Below are 17,053 nucleotides of genomic sequence, written 5' to 3' on the forward strand. Positions count from 1 at the left end.
TGGTGCTTGTGGTGGTGGTGGTGGTGATAGTGTTATATGTGTGGGTTAGGATGGTTTTAATAAGGTGTCATGTTATTGGCCGAGTTTACCCTGAAAAGGAACACGTTTTCTTAGTGTCTCCCATGTTCCATTTTCCTTCTAAACATATCTTTATTCTTAGTTATAAGTTAGTATAAGGCTTCTTTCTTCATTTTATATCATGTAGTATTATTCTCTTCATTATTTAAGTTCTTTATATGTATGTATATGCAAGGGAAAAGGTGTATTTGAGGTGGAATGTGTTGAAGGGGGAAGTCTTGCCTGACGAACTAAGTTCTTTACAGTAAAGTGTACGAGGCATTAGATAATGGTGATAGTTATGACATCTTATATCTGGACTTTAGTAAAGCTTTTGACAAGGTACCCCATCAGAGGCTCCTGAGAAAGGTTAGGGGACACATGATAGATGGGAAGGTGTTAGGTTGGATTAGGTCATGGCTAAGCGACAGGCGACAGAGAGTTGTAATAAACGGCTCTAAATCCGAGTGGGGACATGTAATTAGTGGAGTGCCACAGGGATCAGTATTAGGACCATTGTTGTTTTTAATATATATCAATGACTTGGATAGTGGAATGAGTAGTGATGTTGGTAAATTTGCGGATGACACAAAGATAGGTAGATTAATTAGGTCAGAATCGGATGCCATCGCCTTGCAGGCAGATTTAGATAGGATGAATTAATGGACGGACAGATGGCAAATGCAGTTTAATATCAACAAATGCAAAGTACTTAGCGTAGGTAAAGGAAACCCACACAGTAGGTACACAATAAACAACGAAACTCTGGTGGGTTCAGGGTACGAAAAAAAAAATTAAGAGTTATAGTTAGCTCTGAACTCTGTCTAGGAAAGCAATGCATAGAGGCCAGAAACAGGGCAAATAGGGTATTAGGATTCATTTTTAGGAATGTTAAAAGTAGAAGGCCCGAAGTAATATTAAAGTTATATTTGGCGCTGATCAGACCTCATCTTGACTACGCTGTGCAGTTCTGGTCCCCACATTACAGGAAAGATATAGGTCTATTAGAATCAGTACAGAGGAGAATGACTAAAAGGATACACGGGATGAGGAATATTCCTTACGAGGCGAGATTGAAGCTGTTAAATTTACATTCTTTAGAAAGACGTAGGTTAAGAGGGGACCTGATAGAAGTCTTTAAGTGGTATAGGGTAACAAGGGGTTGTAAGCAAAATTCTTAGAATCAGCAACCAGGATAGAACAAGAAATAACGGGTTCAAGCTTGACAAATTTAGGTTTGAGAAAGAGATAAGAAATTGGTTTTCAAATAGAGTGGTAGATGAGTGGAACGGACTCAGTAATCATGTTGTTAGTGCTAAGACATTAGGGAATTTTAAGAGAAGATGAGACGGGTTTATAGATGGGGACGATAGGTGGAAATAGGTATATTTCATACAGGGATTGCCACGTGTAAGCCTGGTCGCTTCTTGCAGCTTTCCTTATTTCTTATATTCTTAAGCGAGAGGCGATACGTGTCTGGCTTTCGTACTGAGTCAGCAAATTCTTTAGAACGATAGAGGCTCTGAGGGGAGCGGAAAAGGGTGGCGTTCTCAGGGGATAAATTTGAGTGTGGTGTGGTGATGGAGTGTGTGTGTGTGTGGAGGCATTAGTGATGTGGCGGTATGACCCTGATATCCAGGATCAGGTTGGTGAGTCTTTTGTGGTACCAAGATCTCTTGTCCGCTGAAATTTGGTTGATGAGTTGTGACGGTGACGTAACGCTGAGCGGCAGCGTCGTGCTGAGGCAGCCATTTTGTGGTTGGGGATGTGGTGGTGTTGTGGTATTATTGGTGTCTTTGGGGGAGGGGGTGTTATGGTGTTATAGGTGGTCTTTGGTGATGGTGGTGATGTCTTGTGAGGTTTGAGGAGGTAAAATACGAGAATTGTTATTTAGTGACGCAGTGACGGTGTCTAGTGAAATTCCTGAAGTTGGGGAAAATATTTCAGCGGCCTGTGAAGGAGTAAAAGGGTTCAGGTGCTTTGTGAAGTGACGAGAATGTCATATATTGTTGTATATAACCTTTGAGTAATAAGGGAGGCGAAATAAGAGCTTGAATCTATTATGAGTGAGTGTGGGAATTATCCTGTGTCGGTCTAGGGTAGAAATTTGTTCTCTTAATTTCCTTTAATGCGTAATACGTCAAATTATTTGTAAGTTATCAGCAGCAGCAGCAGCAGCTTTATTTTTAATATTAACATTACAAACTAAAAAAAATCCTTTACTCACACAAAACAACAACAACAACATCAACAACAACAACAGCAAAAGCAACTCATAATCAATAATAATAACTATAATTCCAAGTCAATAATAACATGAAGCATAACACCAACAATTCCCAACACCACTACCACAACAACAACAACAACAACAACAACAACTATTCCTGACCCAAATACAACAACAATAACACCTCTACCATTAACACAGCTACTCCCACAACAACATGAGTGAAAGGCCTTGTGAGTGTCACCTTAAGACGTGTTGCCCAGGTGTGTTGCGGCTCCCAACACGGCCATTACTAAGAGAAGGAAGGGTAGGGAAGATGGATGAAGGGAAGGGACGGAGAGAAAGACAGAGAGGCAGTGATGAGGGTGGGATGGTGTGCAGACTGTGAGTGGTGAGAGTGGCTGAAAGGGAAGGGGGAGTATGAAGTATGGAAGTGTGAGAAAGGGGGAAGGAAGGAAGGAAGGAAGGAGGAAAGAATGGAAGGAAATGAGTAATAAGAAGGATGGGAGAAGAGAAGGAAGTAGTGTAATGTAGGATGCTAGAAGGATGGAAGGAAAGATTAGCATGAAGGAAGGAAGGAAAGAAAGGAAAGGAAGGAGTAATATGAAGGATTGGAGTGTGAGAAGGAAGGAGGTAGTGTAAGGATGGAAGAAAGGATTAGCATGAAAGAAGGAAGGAAATTAAGAAGGAAGGCAGAAAATAATTATGGAAAATGGGAAGATTAAAAGGATTCCAGAGAGAGAGAGAGAGAGAGAGAGAGAGAGAGAGAGAGAGAGAGAGAGAGAGAGAGACTAAGGGAAGGAGCAAGTATAATAAAGAGAATTTGACTTTCCATGTTTTTCTCCCTTTGAATTCACTGTGAGGGTTAAGTGTTGTTGTTGTTATTGTTGTTGTTGTTATTTTCATTTGTATTCTGGCATCTCTCTTCATTCCTCGTCTTTTTATCTTTCATTCTTTTAGCAAAGGATTAAGTAAAGACACATTCAATATTATTCCATTCCTTGTTTCTTTTGTTTATTTCTTCTCTTGTAAGCGAAAAAATTGAATAAAAGCCTTAATAACCCATTCTAAGTCCCCCTCCTCAGTTCTGGATATCCATCTCTCGCTTTTCCTGCACATAATCATAACGAAACTGACTGAACACATAATTCTCTTGTTATTATCTTGGTGTTTCAATCATTCCGGCTTCTCATTACTCGGCTCTGTACTCTGCTGGCGACTTACTCAATTACCTTCGCCTCTCGCTCTTAATTGAAACTATCTTGGTGTGTAAAGAAAATCACGGATAAGCGTAATATTAAACGAACATCCACATAACTTTCCTGCGATTGACATTTCACAATAGCCTAAAGCACCGGTGAGTCTGTGTTGCGTTTTTGTCTCTCCGTATCTCCACCAAGACAAGGAATGTGGGAGTTTTTTACCCTTGACACACACTAGAGAAGATTACGCTAGCGGCGCCTTACGATTCTGTTGCTGTGATGTCATTAACGCTTTCAGTGCGGTATGGAACAGTTCACATAAAAAAAAATCTTTATCAACACAGACGGAAACAAGTGATTTAAAGAACGAATCCTCCGGTTTCTAAACAGTACAATTCTACAAGGTGTCTGAACAATACAAGGACAACTGATATAATCATTGTTTAAACGCTAATTCCATATTGCTGTTAAGAAGGAACACAAAATACTAAGGAGCCAAATAATACTAGTAGTCGTTATTTCCATCTAATATACGTAAGATGTTACTTTAAGTGACAAGGTTAGGGAAAAAAAAATAGAAATATGATGTTGAATTGAAGTAATATAGCCAACACTAAACATACACCAAAAAAAAAATAAATAAATAAAATAAATAAATAAATAAATAAAAAATAGATAAATAAAACTACGAAAGTAATCTAGGCCCTTTTACAGCTCATGCAGTTCTCGACTCAAAACAGTGTCACAATAACACCACTCCCTAACCAAGACAACAAGCAACAAAAATAACAACTCAACAACAAAATAGCCTAGATAGACTCTTACACACACCATGCAGTTCCCGAATCAGACTACCACCATTACGACCACCACCAACAACAACAACAACATTACAGGACAACCGTGAGACGCGCACAGTAAAGGGTGCAGGGATCTTGAGTTGCTGGGACGCGGGTCAGGAAGCTTGGTGAACCGTATTGAGTACCGACAGATAACCGCCATAGGAAAACAAGGACGGAAACGGGTGAGAGAGGAGTGAAGGTGGGAAGGGAGAAGGGAGAAGGGAGTGGGAAGAGAGGAGGAGGGTAGTGGGGGGAGAGATTCAGAGTGGGCGGCAGTGGGAGGAGGTAGGACGGCAGTGGGGGAGAGGGGGGCAGTGGGGAGAGAGAAGGGTAGTGGGGACACAGGAGAGCATTGTGGGAGTCATATTTCGCTGGGCTGTCGCGAGGTGGCGTGCTTGTTTTGTTTGTGCCAGTGATGGATAGCAAGAGCTAACAATTATCCTGAAGTGTTTGTACGTTAAGTGGGGGAATTAACTGAGTGTTACTTGTGTTTTCTTGTACAGTGAGGACTTAGCGTGGCGTGAGTGAAGGCAGGAACAGCGGAACATAATGGAGCGGTGGCGATTAGCGGGCTGGGGAGTGGTGCGCGGTGGACAGGAAAACATAAGGTAAGAAGTGCATTAGTTGCCTCACATGCATAGTTCAGGAATGAGTATGAAATGTTAGTGTTCCTCTTTCTGTACATTTAAGCGAGGACGTAATAAAGGCAGAGCTGCGGATTGTTTTCTGTTTTCCTTCACTGGTCCATGTAAACAAAATTGGTGATGTCCGGATGACCTGTGGTCTATTTGCAGCCCTGCACAATACTTCCATATGACTCACTGTTTTCAGTAATTCTAGTCCCTGCCTCACCAGTACGCATTTGTGACTATTCAGTTTTTATATTTCACTGTAGTATTTCTAGTCTGTTTCACGAATATGTATCGCTGTTTGGGCGCCGGTGTGGTCAGTTTCAGGACTGAAGGCGGCACTGGTTGCCACAACACCGCACAAGCCTAGGCCGCACCGCCTCCGTGACCACTACACCAAACGTAATTTTTTTTTTTTTTTTTTTTTTTATGTAGGAGGGGCACCGACTAAGGGCAACGAAACAGAAAAAAAAAAAAAAATCCACTGAAGTACCGGCACCCGAACAGAGTCGAAAATTACAGGATAAGGGTCTTGAATCCTCCATCTTTCATTGAAAGAGTTTAAGTCATAGGAGGGTGGAAATACAAAAGTAGGCAGGGAGTTATAGAGTTTACCATTGAGAGGGATGAATGATTGAGAATACTGGTTAACTTTTGCTTTAGAGAGGTGAACAAAATAGGGGTGAGAGAAAGAAGAAAGTCTTGTGCAGCGATGGTGCGGGAGGTGAGGCATACAGTCAGTAAGATCAGGAGAGCAGTTGGCATGAAAATAGTTGTAGAAAATAGCAAGAAATGCAACATTGCAGCGATGAGAAAGGCTGAAGGCAGTGAGTTAGAGAAGAGTTAAGACTTTTTTTTTTTTTATGTTAGAGTTTATGCAACAAATATACCTGTTTATCTCAAGTATGTATTACTGCTTTCATACAAATACATAACCATACACTAGTGGGGATTCATGTGTATATATCCACCAACTGTTCGAACTTTGAACTTCGTCAGTGGTGTGCTTGATGCGTTCGCCTGGTTGTGCCACACTGCCTCATACTTCGTAATTTTTCTTGTATCCATCCTCGTCTGTCTCGTCACGTCACTCCTAAGGTCACCCCAGGCATTCCTCGCTGCGCTGCACACTTTCCACTAAACATATACGCTTTGAATATTCTTGGAGTATCATGGGAATGATTTTCAGATACTGACAAACATGTTTATTCCTTCCTGAATTATGACGCTTTTTCTTTCAAGTCAGGCACTAATTTTCAAGCAGTGTGCCGCGAAGTAACTGCAAGTGTGCAGTAGGAATTCAGGAAGGAAGATTGGTCCTCCTCCAAACAACGCGCACGTGGCAAACGTGACATCTACGAGTATGATACTCATGGGTCACAGCTTAATGACAGTTAATTTAATTGATTGTGAATTTATATTATACTCTATTTGAGAGCGAGCATACCACACTATGTGCGACCTGGCAATCCTTAATCCACCGGTCGTATGAAGGTTTATTAGCATTTATTAGTTCCACTTGAATATTGAAGGTGTGCTTCGCCCATTTTAGCGCCTGGCTTGGTGTGCCGTGAGAGGAAAAGGTCTACTCTACTCAATGAAGTGATCAACAATGAAGTTAATGAATGAACTGAATGAATCCAAACCTAATTTAACCAAGCTTACAGATGAAAACGTTCATGTAATAATTCAGTATGACACTATACTTGTACAGTGCACACCATCAGAGAAGTCTTGCCATAATCACCCACGCATGTTGTTCAGCGCTGAGATTCAAGGGGAAAACTGCGCCCGAGTGATTGTACGTGTGTTTCCTTCACGTGGATGCGCCATTAGTGCTCGTTGGATCTCGCCGAAGTGCACAAGTTTTCATAGAGTTTGGCCTTGCTGTGATCCTGAAGCTGCTCCCGAGTAGACGCCGTAGTAATGCTCGTAAGGTTCAGTTCAAGTTAAGCAGATGTTGCCTGTTTGTTCCTGTTGTGTGATGAGGCGCAGATCACTGTTAGGAATATTAAATATCAATCCAGCCATCTGTTATAATTCTGAGAGCCATGAGAAGCGAGAGAGAGAAAAAAAATAATATAATGTAAGCAAACTGAGATCACTATTAGATATATTAAGCATCAGTCCAACCATCCAGTATTATTCTGAGAGGCAAGGGGAAACAGACAGGAAGAAACAGTAATCAAGAACTAGCAAATTACTTTAAGCAAACGTCCTCTAGTTGGCATTGGTAGTTGAAGCTACAGAGGCAAGAAAGGGAAGAAACCTAACCCGCAAAAAATAGAAGCAAGGGAAGAAAGATCCAAAGAAAGGAACGCAGGGGAAGAAACAGACAAAAAGAAAAAAAAATACTGCAGGTTAGAGAGAGAGAGAGAGAGAGAGAGAGAGAGAGAGAGAGAGAGAGAGAGAGAGAGAGAGAGAGAGAGAGAGAGAGAGAGAGAGAGCAAAGCAAGAAACACTAAAAAAAAAAGACAGTTGATGAGAGAAACCTTAAAAAAGTCACCAAAACGCCAAAACGCTAAAGATCAAAACGACTCGTCACACAAGCACACCACACTCACTCACGCCTATTAGTAATCGTTCTCCCTGAAGCACAACATACATGTGACCGCCGCGGCTTCCTTGGGCGTCTTCGGCAGAAACACGCAATGGAAGATACGACATAATAGCGAGGTGGTGTGGGGTCTCTGGGCGCGTATAAAGCGGCACAGCAGGGAAGGTCGTGGCTGTGAATGTGGGCGGCTTTAAGGTGGAGAGCGAAGGGTAGAAAGAGGCTGGAACTGTTGATGGGGAGAGTGAGTGAGAGGTCGAGACGAAAGGGGGAGGGAAGTGAGTGCTAGAGGTTGGTGCATAGGGAATGTTGATTGGGGAGTAAGGGAGAGTAGATATAGGGAGAATGAGAGGGGAGTGATGGCTGGACGTAGGTGCATAGGTAGTAAAATAAAGATTAAGGAATGAAGGAGAGTAGAGATGGGGAGGGAGAGAGGAAAATGAGAGCTGGAGGTGGAAGTCATGGTAGTAAAGGTGATGTTGATTGGGGAATAAGGAAGAGCAGATGGGGAAAGAATTAGAGGAAAGTGAGAGTAGAGATAGAGAACGATAGATAGGGAAAAAAAAAGAGGGCTAAGAGTATTTTCCTAGATAGGGAATGAAAGAAGAGAGGAAGCGAAGAAGTAGTGTTGTTCGGGCGAGTAGAGGGAGAGAATGAGAAAAGAGTGAGAGAAGAAGAGATAGAGAACGAGAGATAAGAAAAAGAGAGAACAAAGGCTTTTCGTGGATTGGGAATGAGATAAGAGAAGGAGTGAAAGAGGAATGTTGTTTGGGGGAGGAGAGGGAGAGGACAAGTGAGTGATGAAATATACAATGAAAAAATACAGGAAAAGAGAGAGCAGTGTTTTCACAGATAAAGAATGAAAGAAGGGGGAAAGAAAGATGGAATGTTGGAGAAAATAAAAAGGGAAACAAGTGAAAGAGGGCATGATAGGGAGAATAAAAAGAGACAGAAGTAGAGGTGACAGGGGTTACTGATGGAGAGTGGAGAGAAAAAGGGAGTGAGGGAATTGAACGCGCTTCCCTCTCCTCCCTCCATGTATTCGCCCCTTCGTTTGTCTTTCACTCCAGCTTGAATTAAGAGGATGGGGGAGAGGAAGGGAGAGGGGGGAGAGGGAGTGAGGAAGGGAAGCGGCTTTTCTATATCTCCTATCTTTTTTTTTTTTTTCTCTCCCCCTCTCTCTCTTCCATTCATCCATCCATCCATCGCATGTCTCTCTCCTTTTATACCTCTTCAGTCTGTCCATCCACCCATCCATCAATATCTCACATAACCTCCCTCCCAATGCCTCCATCTTTCCTTCCATCCATCTCTTCTATAACCTGTCCATCCATCCCTTCCATAATCCTTCCCTCCGTGTCATATTTCCATCTTTCTCTCCATCTCTCCTTCCATTCTTCCCTTAGGCTTTCCCTCCACCCGCTATACCTCCATCTATCCCTTTTTCCATCCCTCCATTCATCTATACTTGCATTACATAACCGCTCCTTTCATTCATTCATACCTCCACTTTTCTCTCCACCCCCTCCATCAATCCCTCCTTTTATGCCTCCATTCCATCACCTTTTCCTCCTATCAGATTTTCTCTCTCTCTCTCTCTCTCTCTCTCTCTCTCTCTCTCTCTCTCTCTCTCTCTCTCTCTCTCTCTCTCTCTCTCTCTCTCTCTCTCTCTCTCTCTCTCTCCACTCCATCTGGCTCGTTGTGTCTATATTAACCCTGTATTTGGTCACTAAAACTAAGAAAAGTGAATAGTTATGTTTATGAGAGGAACCGCCCCGTAATGTTTATCCTTGGGAGCAATAGTGAGGTAGTAACATTATGCACTGGTCTAGGTAAAGTGCTAATATAAAGTACAATACGAGGCAACGGTGGGAGCTCTTATAAATTGGCCGCTGGGGGTAATACAGTAGTTTCCCCTTCATCTTTTTTTTTCTATAGTGTTAAAGAAAATGTGTTCCGTATTGATGCTTCTCCGTTTTTTTTTTTTTTTTTTTATCCCCCCCTTTTTTTTTTTGTGTGTGTGTGTGTGGGTGTTTTTTTCTGTTTCTGACTACAAGGTGGACGTGCAAAATAAATGAAAGGTTGTTTTTACTTTTTATCTTCCTCTTGGAGAAGAAATTGTGTAAAGTTTGTTTTTTTCAAATTTTTTTTTATTTATTTGTTTGTTTGTTTATTTATTTACTTATTTGTTTGTTTCTTTTTATTATTATTGTTTTTATTATTCCTGTCCTGTTTTCTTCCTTTGACTTCATATGGATTTGATTTTGTTCCAGAACTTTCACAATTTTCTTTACTGTTTTCTCTAATAGGAAAAAAAAAAAGTGATCGAAGACAGTTTTTCTTTCTAATTTTTCATCTATTTTTTCCCCCCACTTCTGGCCTTATCTGCCTGGGATTGAGTTGTTTCTTTTGTAAGGACTTAAATTTTTTTCCCTAATATAATTTTTTTCTTTATATCTGCTAGGAAGATATTGTGTATTCTAGTGTATTATTGTTCCTTTATATATATATATATATATATATATATATATATATATATATATATATATATATATATATATATATATATATATATATATATATATATATATATATATATATATATATATATATATATATATATATATATATATATATATATATATATATATATATATATATATATATATAATTTTATTTTTTTTTTTTTTTGTGTCTTATATTTATTGCTCTTATTTTTTCACTAACTAGATTTTTTTAGTGATATAAAAATTACCACTACTAGAAAGATGTATTTTTCTGATCTATAAGGAATTTTTTTTTTTTTTTTTTAATTGTTCCTCCTTTTTTTTTGTTATTTTTGTCTCGTCTTTTTTTTTCACAAATTTTCTAACTTGTATTTTTATAGGGATCTAAAATTTTATACTAATAATATGAAGAACATAATATTAAGATGACTATGCATTTCTAATTTCATTCTTCCTAATTTTCATTTTTCTATATATCTGTCTCATTTTATTTTCATGTAGGCTTTCTCATAATTTTCCACAAAGATTTTCCAGTACTAAAAAGAATGATTTTTTCTGACCTAAGAGAGCATTATTTATTTTTAGTTCATTATTTTCCTCGTCTCCTAATTCTTCTTTATTATTTCAATTTTCTTTTTCATTTTTACGGTTACTTTCTTATAATTTTCCTCTACTAGAAAAAATATGTTTTTTTCTTAACTAATAGGAAGACAGTGCGTATTTTTAGTTACATATTCTTCCTAATTATCTATTTTACTACTTTTTATTACTTTTTTACTGAAATAGTTTTACTATTTCATTAGTCTGTTACTTCAGTTTTCATGGGAATTTCCCAAACTTTTCTACTAAAATTTTCACAAACTTTGCTCTGCCTGTCACGCATCGTATTTCCTCCCAGACGTGTCAAATTATTTAGGATCTTTTATCCATCCCGTGGCAGGAGTACTCTCAGATGGAAGGGGCGACACCCACGATATTCCAGAGAGGGCCAGGGTTGGGGAGGGGGGGGGGTTGTTTCGGTACTGTCAAGATTTTTTTTTCATTTTTGACTGTGGGTGGAGAGGTGGGTCTTTTTTTTTCTGTGCTGCTAGTTACTTGTTTTTGTTTTCCTTTTATTCAGTTTCGTATTTTTTCCCATATTTTCATATTATTTCATTTATTTTCTTTATTTCTTTTATCTATTTTTTTCTTTAATTCTGTTTAATTTTTCTAACACTTCATTTTACTACGTTCATTTGTCTTTCATTCTGTTTAATTTCTTTTCTATTCCTTTGTTTTATTCCTTATCCGTTAATTTTATATTTATCTATTTTCTTTTCTTTCGTTTTATTAAATTTCTTACCTTTCATTATGCTGAGTTTCTTTTCCTTTCATTTAATTTTACTCCATTTCTTTAATTTCTTGTCTTTTATTTTTCTTTCCTTGTTTTATTTTTTGTTTTTTTTTCTAGTGACGATGCATTCTTCCCTTCCTTCCTCCCAAAATTAGCATGATATTTACTCAATTATGCACTACCGTCTCCTCAGTATTCCCGAATATGCCTTTTATTTTTCTAAATGACCGTGCATCTTTCGTTTCCTTCCTCATAAACTATCAAAAAACATTCGATACATCTTTTTATTCTCTAGTGGCGGTGCATCTTTTTTTTTTTTCCTTACTTCTAAAATGTCAAAAATACTCGGTACACATTTTCTAGTGATAGTGCATCTTTCTTTTGCTTCCTCACAAACTTACATCGATCCAATAGGTTAGGCATCAGAGTTTCCGTTTATTAATTCACCAGTCTAAGCACCAATGTTGACACTCCACCTCACTGGCCCGATAGGAGTTCAATAATAAATCTACGACCTAGTGAGTGAATCGAGAGGCAAGTACGCACCAATAAACACTTCAACTCATCCTTTCAACTGGCGCCTCTTTCCTCCTCCTCTCGAGTTTCTTCCGGGGTCCGCCAGGGAAGGCCAAAGCTACCCTGTATTTTCTGCGGGTTTCTTAAGGCTAATAGGGTTGAATCTAATGCTGACGTGTGTTCCTGACATGATGGGGAGAGGAAAGGAGGGATGAAAGGATGCTAGTGAGTGAGTGCGTCAGTGGGAATGTCAGTCATCAGTGTGGTTTTGAATGGGAGTTTGTTGTTGTTGTTGTTGTTGGTGGTGGTGGTGGTGGTGGTGGTGCTGGTGGTGGTTGTGGTGGTGTTTTTGTTGTTTGGTCTTTCATTATTGTTATTTTTTTTGTACTCGATTTTGGTTCACTGGTTAATGTTTTTACCCATTGTCTAACTTTTACTCTATATTTTAACGCTACTTTCAGTTTGTTGTTGTTGTTGTTGTTATTGTTGTTGTTGTTATTTCAGCTATTACTGTTATTGTTGCTTTGGGTCTTTCAGTACTTTTCCTTTTATGGTTGTACAATTAGCAATGTTTTTAATTAACTTTGTTCTCGATGTGCGTAAACACGTTTCAGCACTGCATATGATTGTTCAGTTTGTTATGGATTTGGTTTACAATCGACCACGTATTTTTACAACCCGTGCCTTTTAGTTTTTACTTTTTTTCCCCCTTTGAAAGAATGAATATTGCAAGCGTTTCAACTCTGTATTGTACTTTTTTTTTTTTTTTTGATAATACAGCAACACAACAACGCGCACACACACGCCCGCTATTTCTGCTGTTATTGTTACTTCTCTGACAAAATTCTCTCGCTACTTCGCAAACTGTTACTGCTGTTGCATACTTTCCCCATTGCTACTGATGCTCCTGACTCGGCTGTTGTGAAGCGGCAGTTAAAACACACATACGTTAAAACACGCATACATTTGTATTTTTTTGTTTGTGTCACTAGTACTACTGTTTGTTTTGTTTGTCACTAGTACTACTGTTCGTTTTTGTTTGTGTCACTAGTACTACTGTTTTGTTTTGTTCCTGTCACTAGTACTACTGCTTGTTTTTGTTTGTGTCACTAGTACTACTGTTTTGTTTGTGTCACTAGTACTACTGTTTGTTTTTGTTTGTCAATAGTACTACTGTTTGTTTTGTTTGTGTCACTAGTACTACTGTTTTGTTTCTGTCACTACTGATGTTTTTTGTTTTGTTTGTCACTACCACTGTTGTTTGTTTTGTTTGTCATCACTACTATTTTTGTTTTGTTTCTGTCACTACTGCTACTAATTTTGTTTTGTTTCTGTCACTACTACTACTGTTTTTGTTTTGTTTGTCACTACTACTACTACGTTTTTCCTTCGTTTCTGTCACTGTTATTGTTTGTTTTTATTGTGTTTGTCACTACTACTTTTATGTTTTGTTTCTGTCACCGCTACTGTTTTTTCTTTTTTTTTCCTCACTACTACTGTTGAGGGTGAGCCCTCCTCATGAGGGTGAGCCCTCCCACATGTTTGCCGTGTCCTGGAGGCTGAGCGATGCTCCAGCTGCGCGCCTGGGCTAGCAACACACCTCTTTGGTCCCTTATTCAGGCCTAGATGGGCGGCCTCTCCTGGCTCGGAGAGGTCAATCGGCTAGTCTGTGTGACCCTGAGCCAAGTCCTTATGGAACGGCGACTTGAGTTTCGGCAGGGGCTACTTGCAGCTTATGTTGATCTCAAAAAGGTGTTTGATTCAGTGCATCGTGGGACACTCTGGGATATTCTGGATGTCCGTGGGATTCCTGCAAGGATTATTGGTCTTATGACTGGTCTATACTCCAGGACTGAAAGTGCAGTGAAGTGTGGGAGCGGCATCTCTGACTTCTTCCCTGTGAACTCAGGGGTGAGGCAGGGATGCGTTCTTGCTCCATCGCTCTTCAACACTTACATGGACTGGGTATTGGGTAAGGTTGTAGATCAAAGTCATTGTGGAGCGTCTGTTGGTAATACCAGGGTCACCGACCATGTTTTTGCCGATGAGGCTGTATTGCTCGCGGAATCGTTGGATGCCCTGGTCATGGCCCTTGAGGCACTGCATGAGGAGGTGAAACCTCTGAGACTTGAGGTCTCCTGGACCAAGACCAAGGTCCAGGCGTTTGGAGGCTTACTAGACGACACAGTCCGGTCTGTCCATGCATGTGACGAGGACATTGAGGTGTTGGAGAATTTCACCTACCTTGGTAGCGTAGTTCATAACAATGGTGGTTCTGACCAGGAAGTCACTCGACGGATTGTTCTGGCCCACGGTGTTATGAACTCGCTCAACACGAGTATATGGCGTTGTCGATATCTATGCAAGCGGACAAAGATCCGTGTCTTCAAGTCGCTGATGCTCCCTGTCTTGCTGTATGGCTGTGAGACATGGACACTTAACAGTGGCTTGGGGAGACGTCTCGATGTCTTTGGTACCAAGTGCCTTCGCAGAATCATGGGGTATCGCTGGAATGACTGTGTCAAACCAGCGACTGCTTCATGAAACTGGCTTGAGGTCTATTACCAGCATAGTCCGTGAACGCCAGCTCCGGCTATACGGGCATGTGGTTCGCCTCCCTGACGTTGACCCTGTTCATAGGATTATCTCTGTAAGAGACAACCCTGAGTGGAGGAGACCAAGGGGACGGCCACGCAACTCGTGGCTGGGGAAACTCCATAGATCATGCCGGGATCGGCTCGGGATGGACAGGGCGGCCGCATGGGAGCTCGCTCGGAGGGATCGCCTTGGGTGGAGGCGGCTGGTGAGTGAGGCGACGCGCCCCCCGGCGTATGTTCCCCATTAGTTAGTCACTACTACTGTTTTTCCTTATTTCTGTCACTACTACTGCTTGTTTTTATTGTTTGTCACTATTACTACTGTTTTGTTGTTGATGTTGTGTTTTTTCTTTATTTCTGTAACGACCAATGTTTGTTTCCACTTTGTTCCTGTCACTACTACTGTTTTTTTCTTCGTTTGTCACTAGTATTGTTTCTTTTTTGCTTCGTTTATGTCACTTCTACTATTTGTTTCCGGTTTGTTTCAGTCTTTTCTCCTATCTCCTTTGCTGAGTGTAGACGTAAAATGAGCAGATACATTCGTTCATTCTCTGCCCAAGCTTCAGTGTCTTTTTTTTTATTTTCACTACGATAAGCAACACATCAAAGCATTAAAGATACTGTACACAATCTTTACCAAACTTTACAATCACTACAAGAAAGAAGATGATTAGAAGTGTAGAGTTTTTCAATTTGGAGGCGGTATAATATTTAGAGGAGACTGCACAACGAAAACGAATATCTCAGCGGCATTTCAACGATCTTTAAAAGCATGTGGGAGGAAGAAAGAGATTAAAAGAAAAGAGTTTTACAATTTCAATTCGGTATGTTTAGAGAAGACTGTAGAACTGAGAGGAATAAATCTGAGGCGTTTAAAAAATCTTCACAGCCACGTGCAAAGAACGAAAGGATTACAAGATTAGTGTTTTTCCAATTCCAGGGTAGTATAGTGTTTATAAATGGCTGTAGAACGAAAAAGGAACATCTCAGAAGTGTTTCAATAATCTTCCCAGCCAAGTACAAGTAAAAGGAAGGATTAAAGAGTTTTTTTTTTCATTTTCAGAGTAGTATAATGTTTAGAAATGGTTGTACAACGAAAAGGAATGTCAGAGGAGTTTCAACAGTCTTTACAGTAGAATAACAGAGATTTTAAATTTCAAGCTAGCATGATATTCAGAAGTGACTGTAGAACGAAAATTAATGTCTGAGGCAATATACATATTCTTTACAAACACATAGAAGGAGAAGGAGGATTAAAAGAAGAGTTTTGCAATTTTGAGCCAGTATAAGGAATCTCTCAGAGGCAATTTAATGGGTAATCTTTGCGAGCACCTGCAAGTGAGAGGAAGCATTAAAAGAGAGTTTTGAAGTTTCAGCTAGTGTAATATTTAAAAGTGACTGCAGAACTACAAACGATATATCAGCAGTTTCTGATTAAAGATGCTTCAATATTTATAATTTCCACTGCAGTAAACTATGGTTCAAAGCACTAAACCCTGAAAGGAAGAAGAAAGATTAGAAGAGTATCTCTAGCTACTATGATATTTAGAAATGGCTACAAAATAACACGGGATATGTCAGGAGTGGCTTGCAATGAAAAATGCGCCAAATGACAAATGGAAGGACGAGACTACTGCGTCAGAGAGAGAGAGAGAGAGAGAGAGAGAGAGAGAGAGAGAGAGAGAGAGAGAGAGACCGGTGGAGTTGAGAAGGTAAATAAATGAGTAAGAAAAAAAGGAAGGAAGGATATAGAAAGGAAATGAAAAAGAAAAATAATGATTGTAAGAAAAAAACAGAGAGAGAGAGAGAGAGAGAGAGAGAGAGAGAGAGAGAGAGAGAGAGAGAGAAGTACGAGTACACACGTGATTCTTCCGGTTATCATGAAGTGGGTGCGCTGGGCAGGTCAGATTGAAGACTCGTGATTCTGATGCAGTTTCCCGAACGCGGCGAACCGTCAGCGTGTCCCCGTCTGTATTGCCAAACACGAATTAACACGTTGCGAAAAGTTAAGGGAAAAAGTAATCTAGTAGCACGTTATGTACCCATGAAAAATCCGCTACGTGTCGAGAATTGCAGAGAGAGAGAGAGAGAGAGAGAGAGAGAGAGAGAGAGAGAGAGAGAGAGAGAGAGAGAGGTGGGGGGTTCGTGATGCTACGTAGATGTTGTGATGAATTTCTCTAATGAAGCGGAAGTGAATTCTGAAGTTTTGAGAGAGAGAGAGAGAGAGAGAGAGAGAGAGAGAGAGAGAGAGAGAGAGAGAGAGAGAATAGCTATTCTTCACATTTAACATCTCATATGTTAAGTTGAACGTTGTAATGATTTCCTGACTATCAACTGAATGTATCGCTGACTGTGCTTCCTGAAAAAAAAACGTTATCAGCTTATTGTTCCAAGTAAGTCACCGCACTTGACACTCCTCGACCTCTTCTAGCTGTGTCAGAGTATTTCAGTCTGTTTTCATAAGAACATCGAAAAGCTGCAAGAAGTCATGCGATGTACACGTGGCATTCCCTGTATAAAACTTTTGTCTGTTTCCTTTTCTCGTCCTATTTTTCTATGCCGATTTATTTCAATTTCAATTTTCAT

At 39.9% G+C, this 17,053-nt stretch overlaps 1 protein-coding gene across 1 annotated transcript in view; it reads left to right on the forward strand.

The window, feature by feature from the left end:
* LOC135113506 (cytosolic Fe-S cluster assembly factor NUBP1-like) overlaps positions 1 to 17,053 on the forward strand; it is a 248,727-nt gene that overhangs the window by 9,365 nt on the left and 222,309 nt on the right. Inside the window, exon 2 of the mRNA XM_064028747.1 lies at positions 4,862 to 4,939. Coding sequence (XP_063884817.1) covers positions 4,862 to 4,939 — 78 coding nt within the window. The remainder of the gene's footprint in view (positions 1 to 4,861; positions 4,940 to 17,053) is intronic.

The sequence above is a fragment of the Scylla paramamosain genome, chromosome 26 (assembly GCF_035594125.1).
Source record: "Scylla paramamosain isolate STU-SP2022 chromosome 26, ASM3559412v1, whole genome shotgun sequence".
NCBI lineage: Eukaryota > Metazoa > Arthropoda > Malacostraca > Decapoda > Portunidae > Scylla > Scylla paramamosain.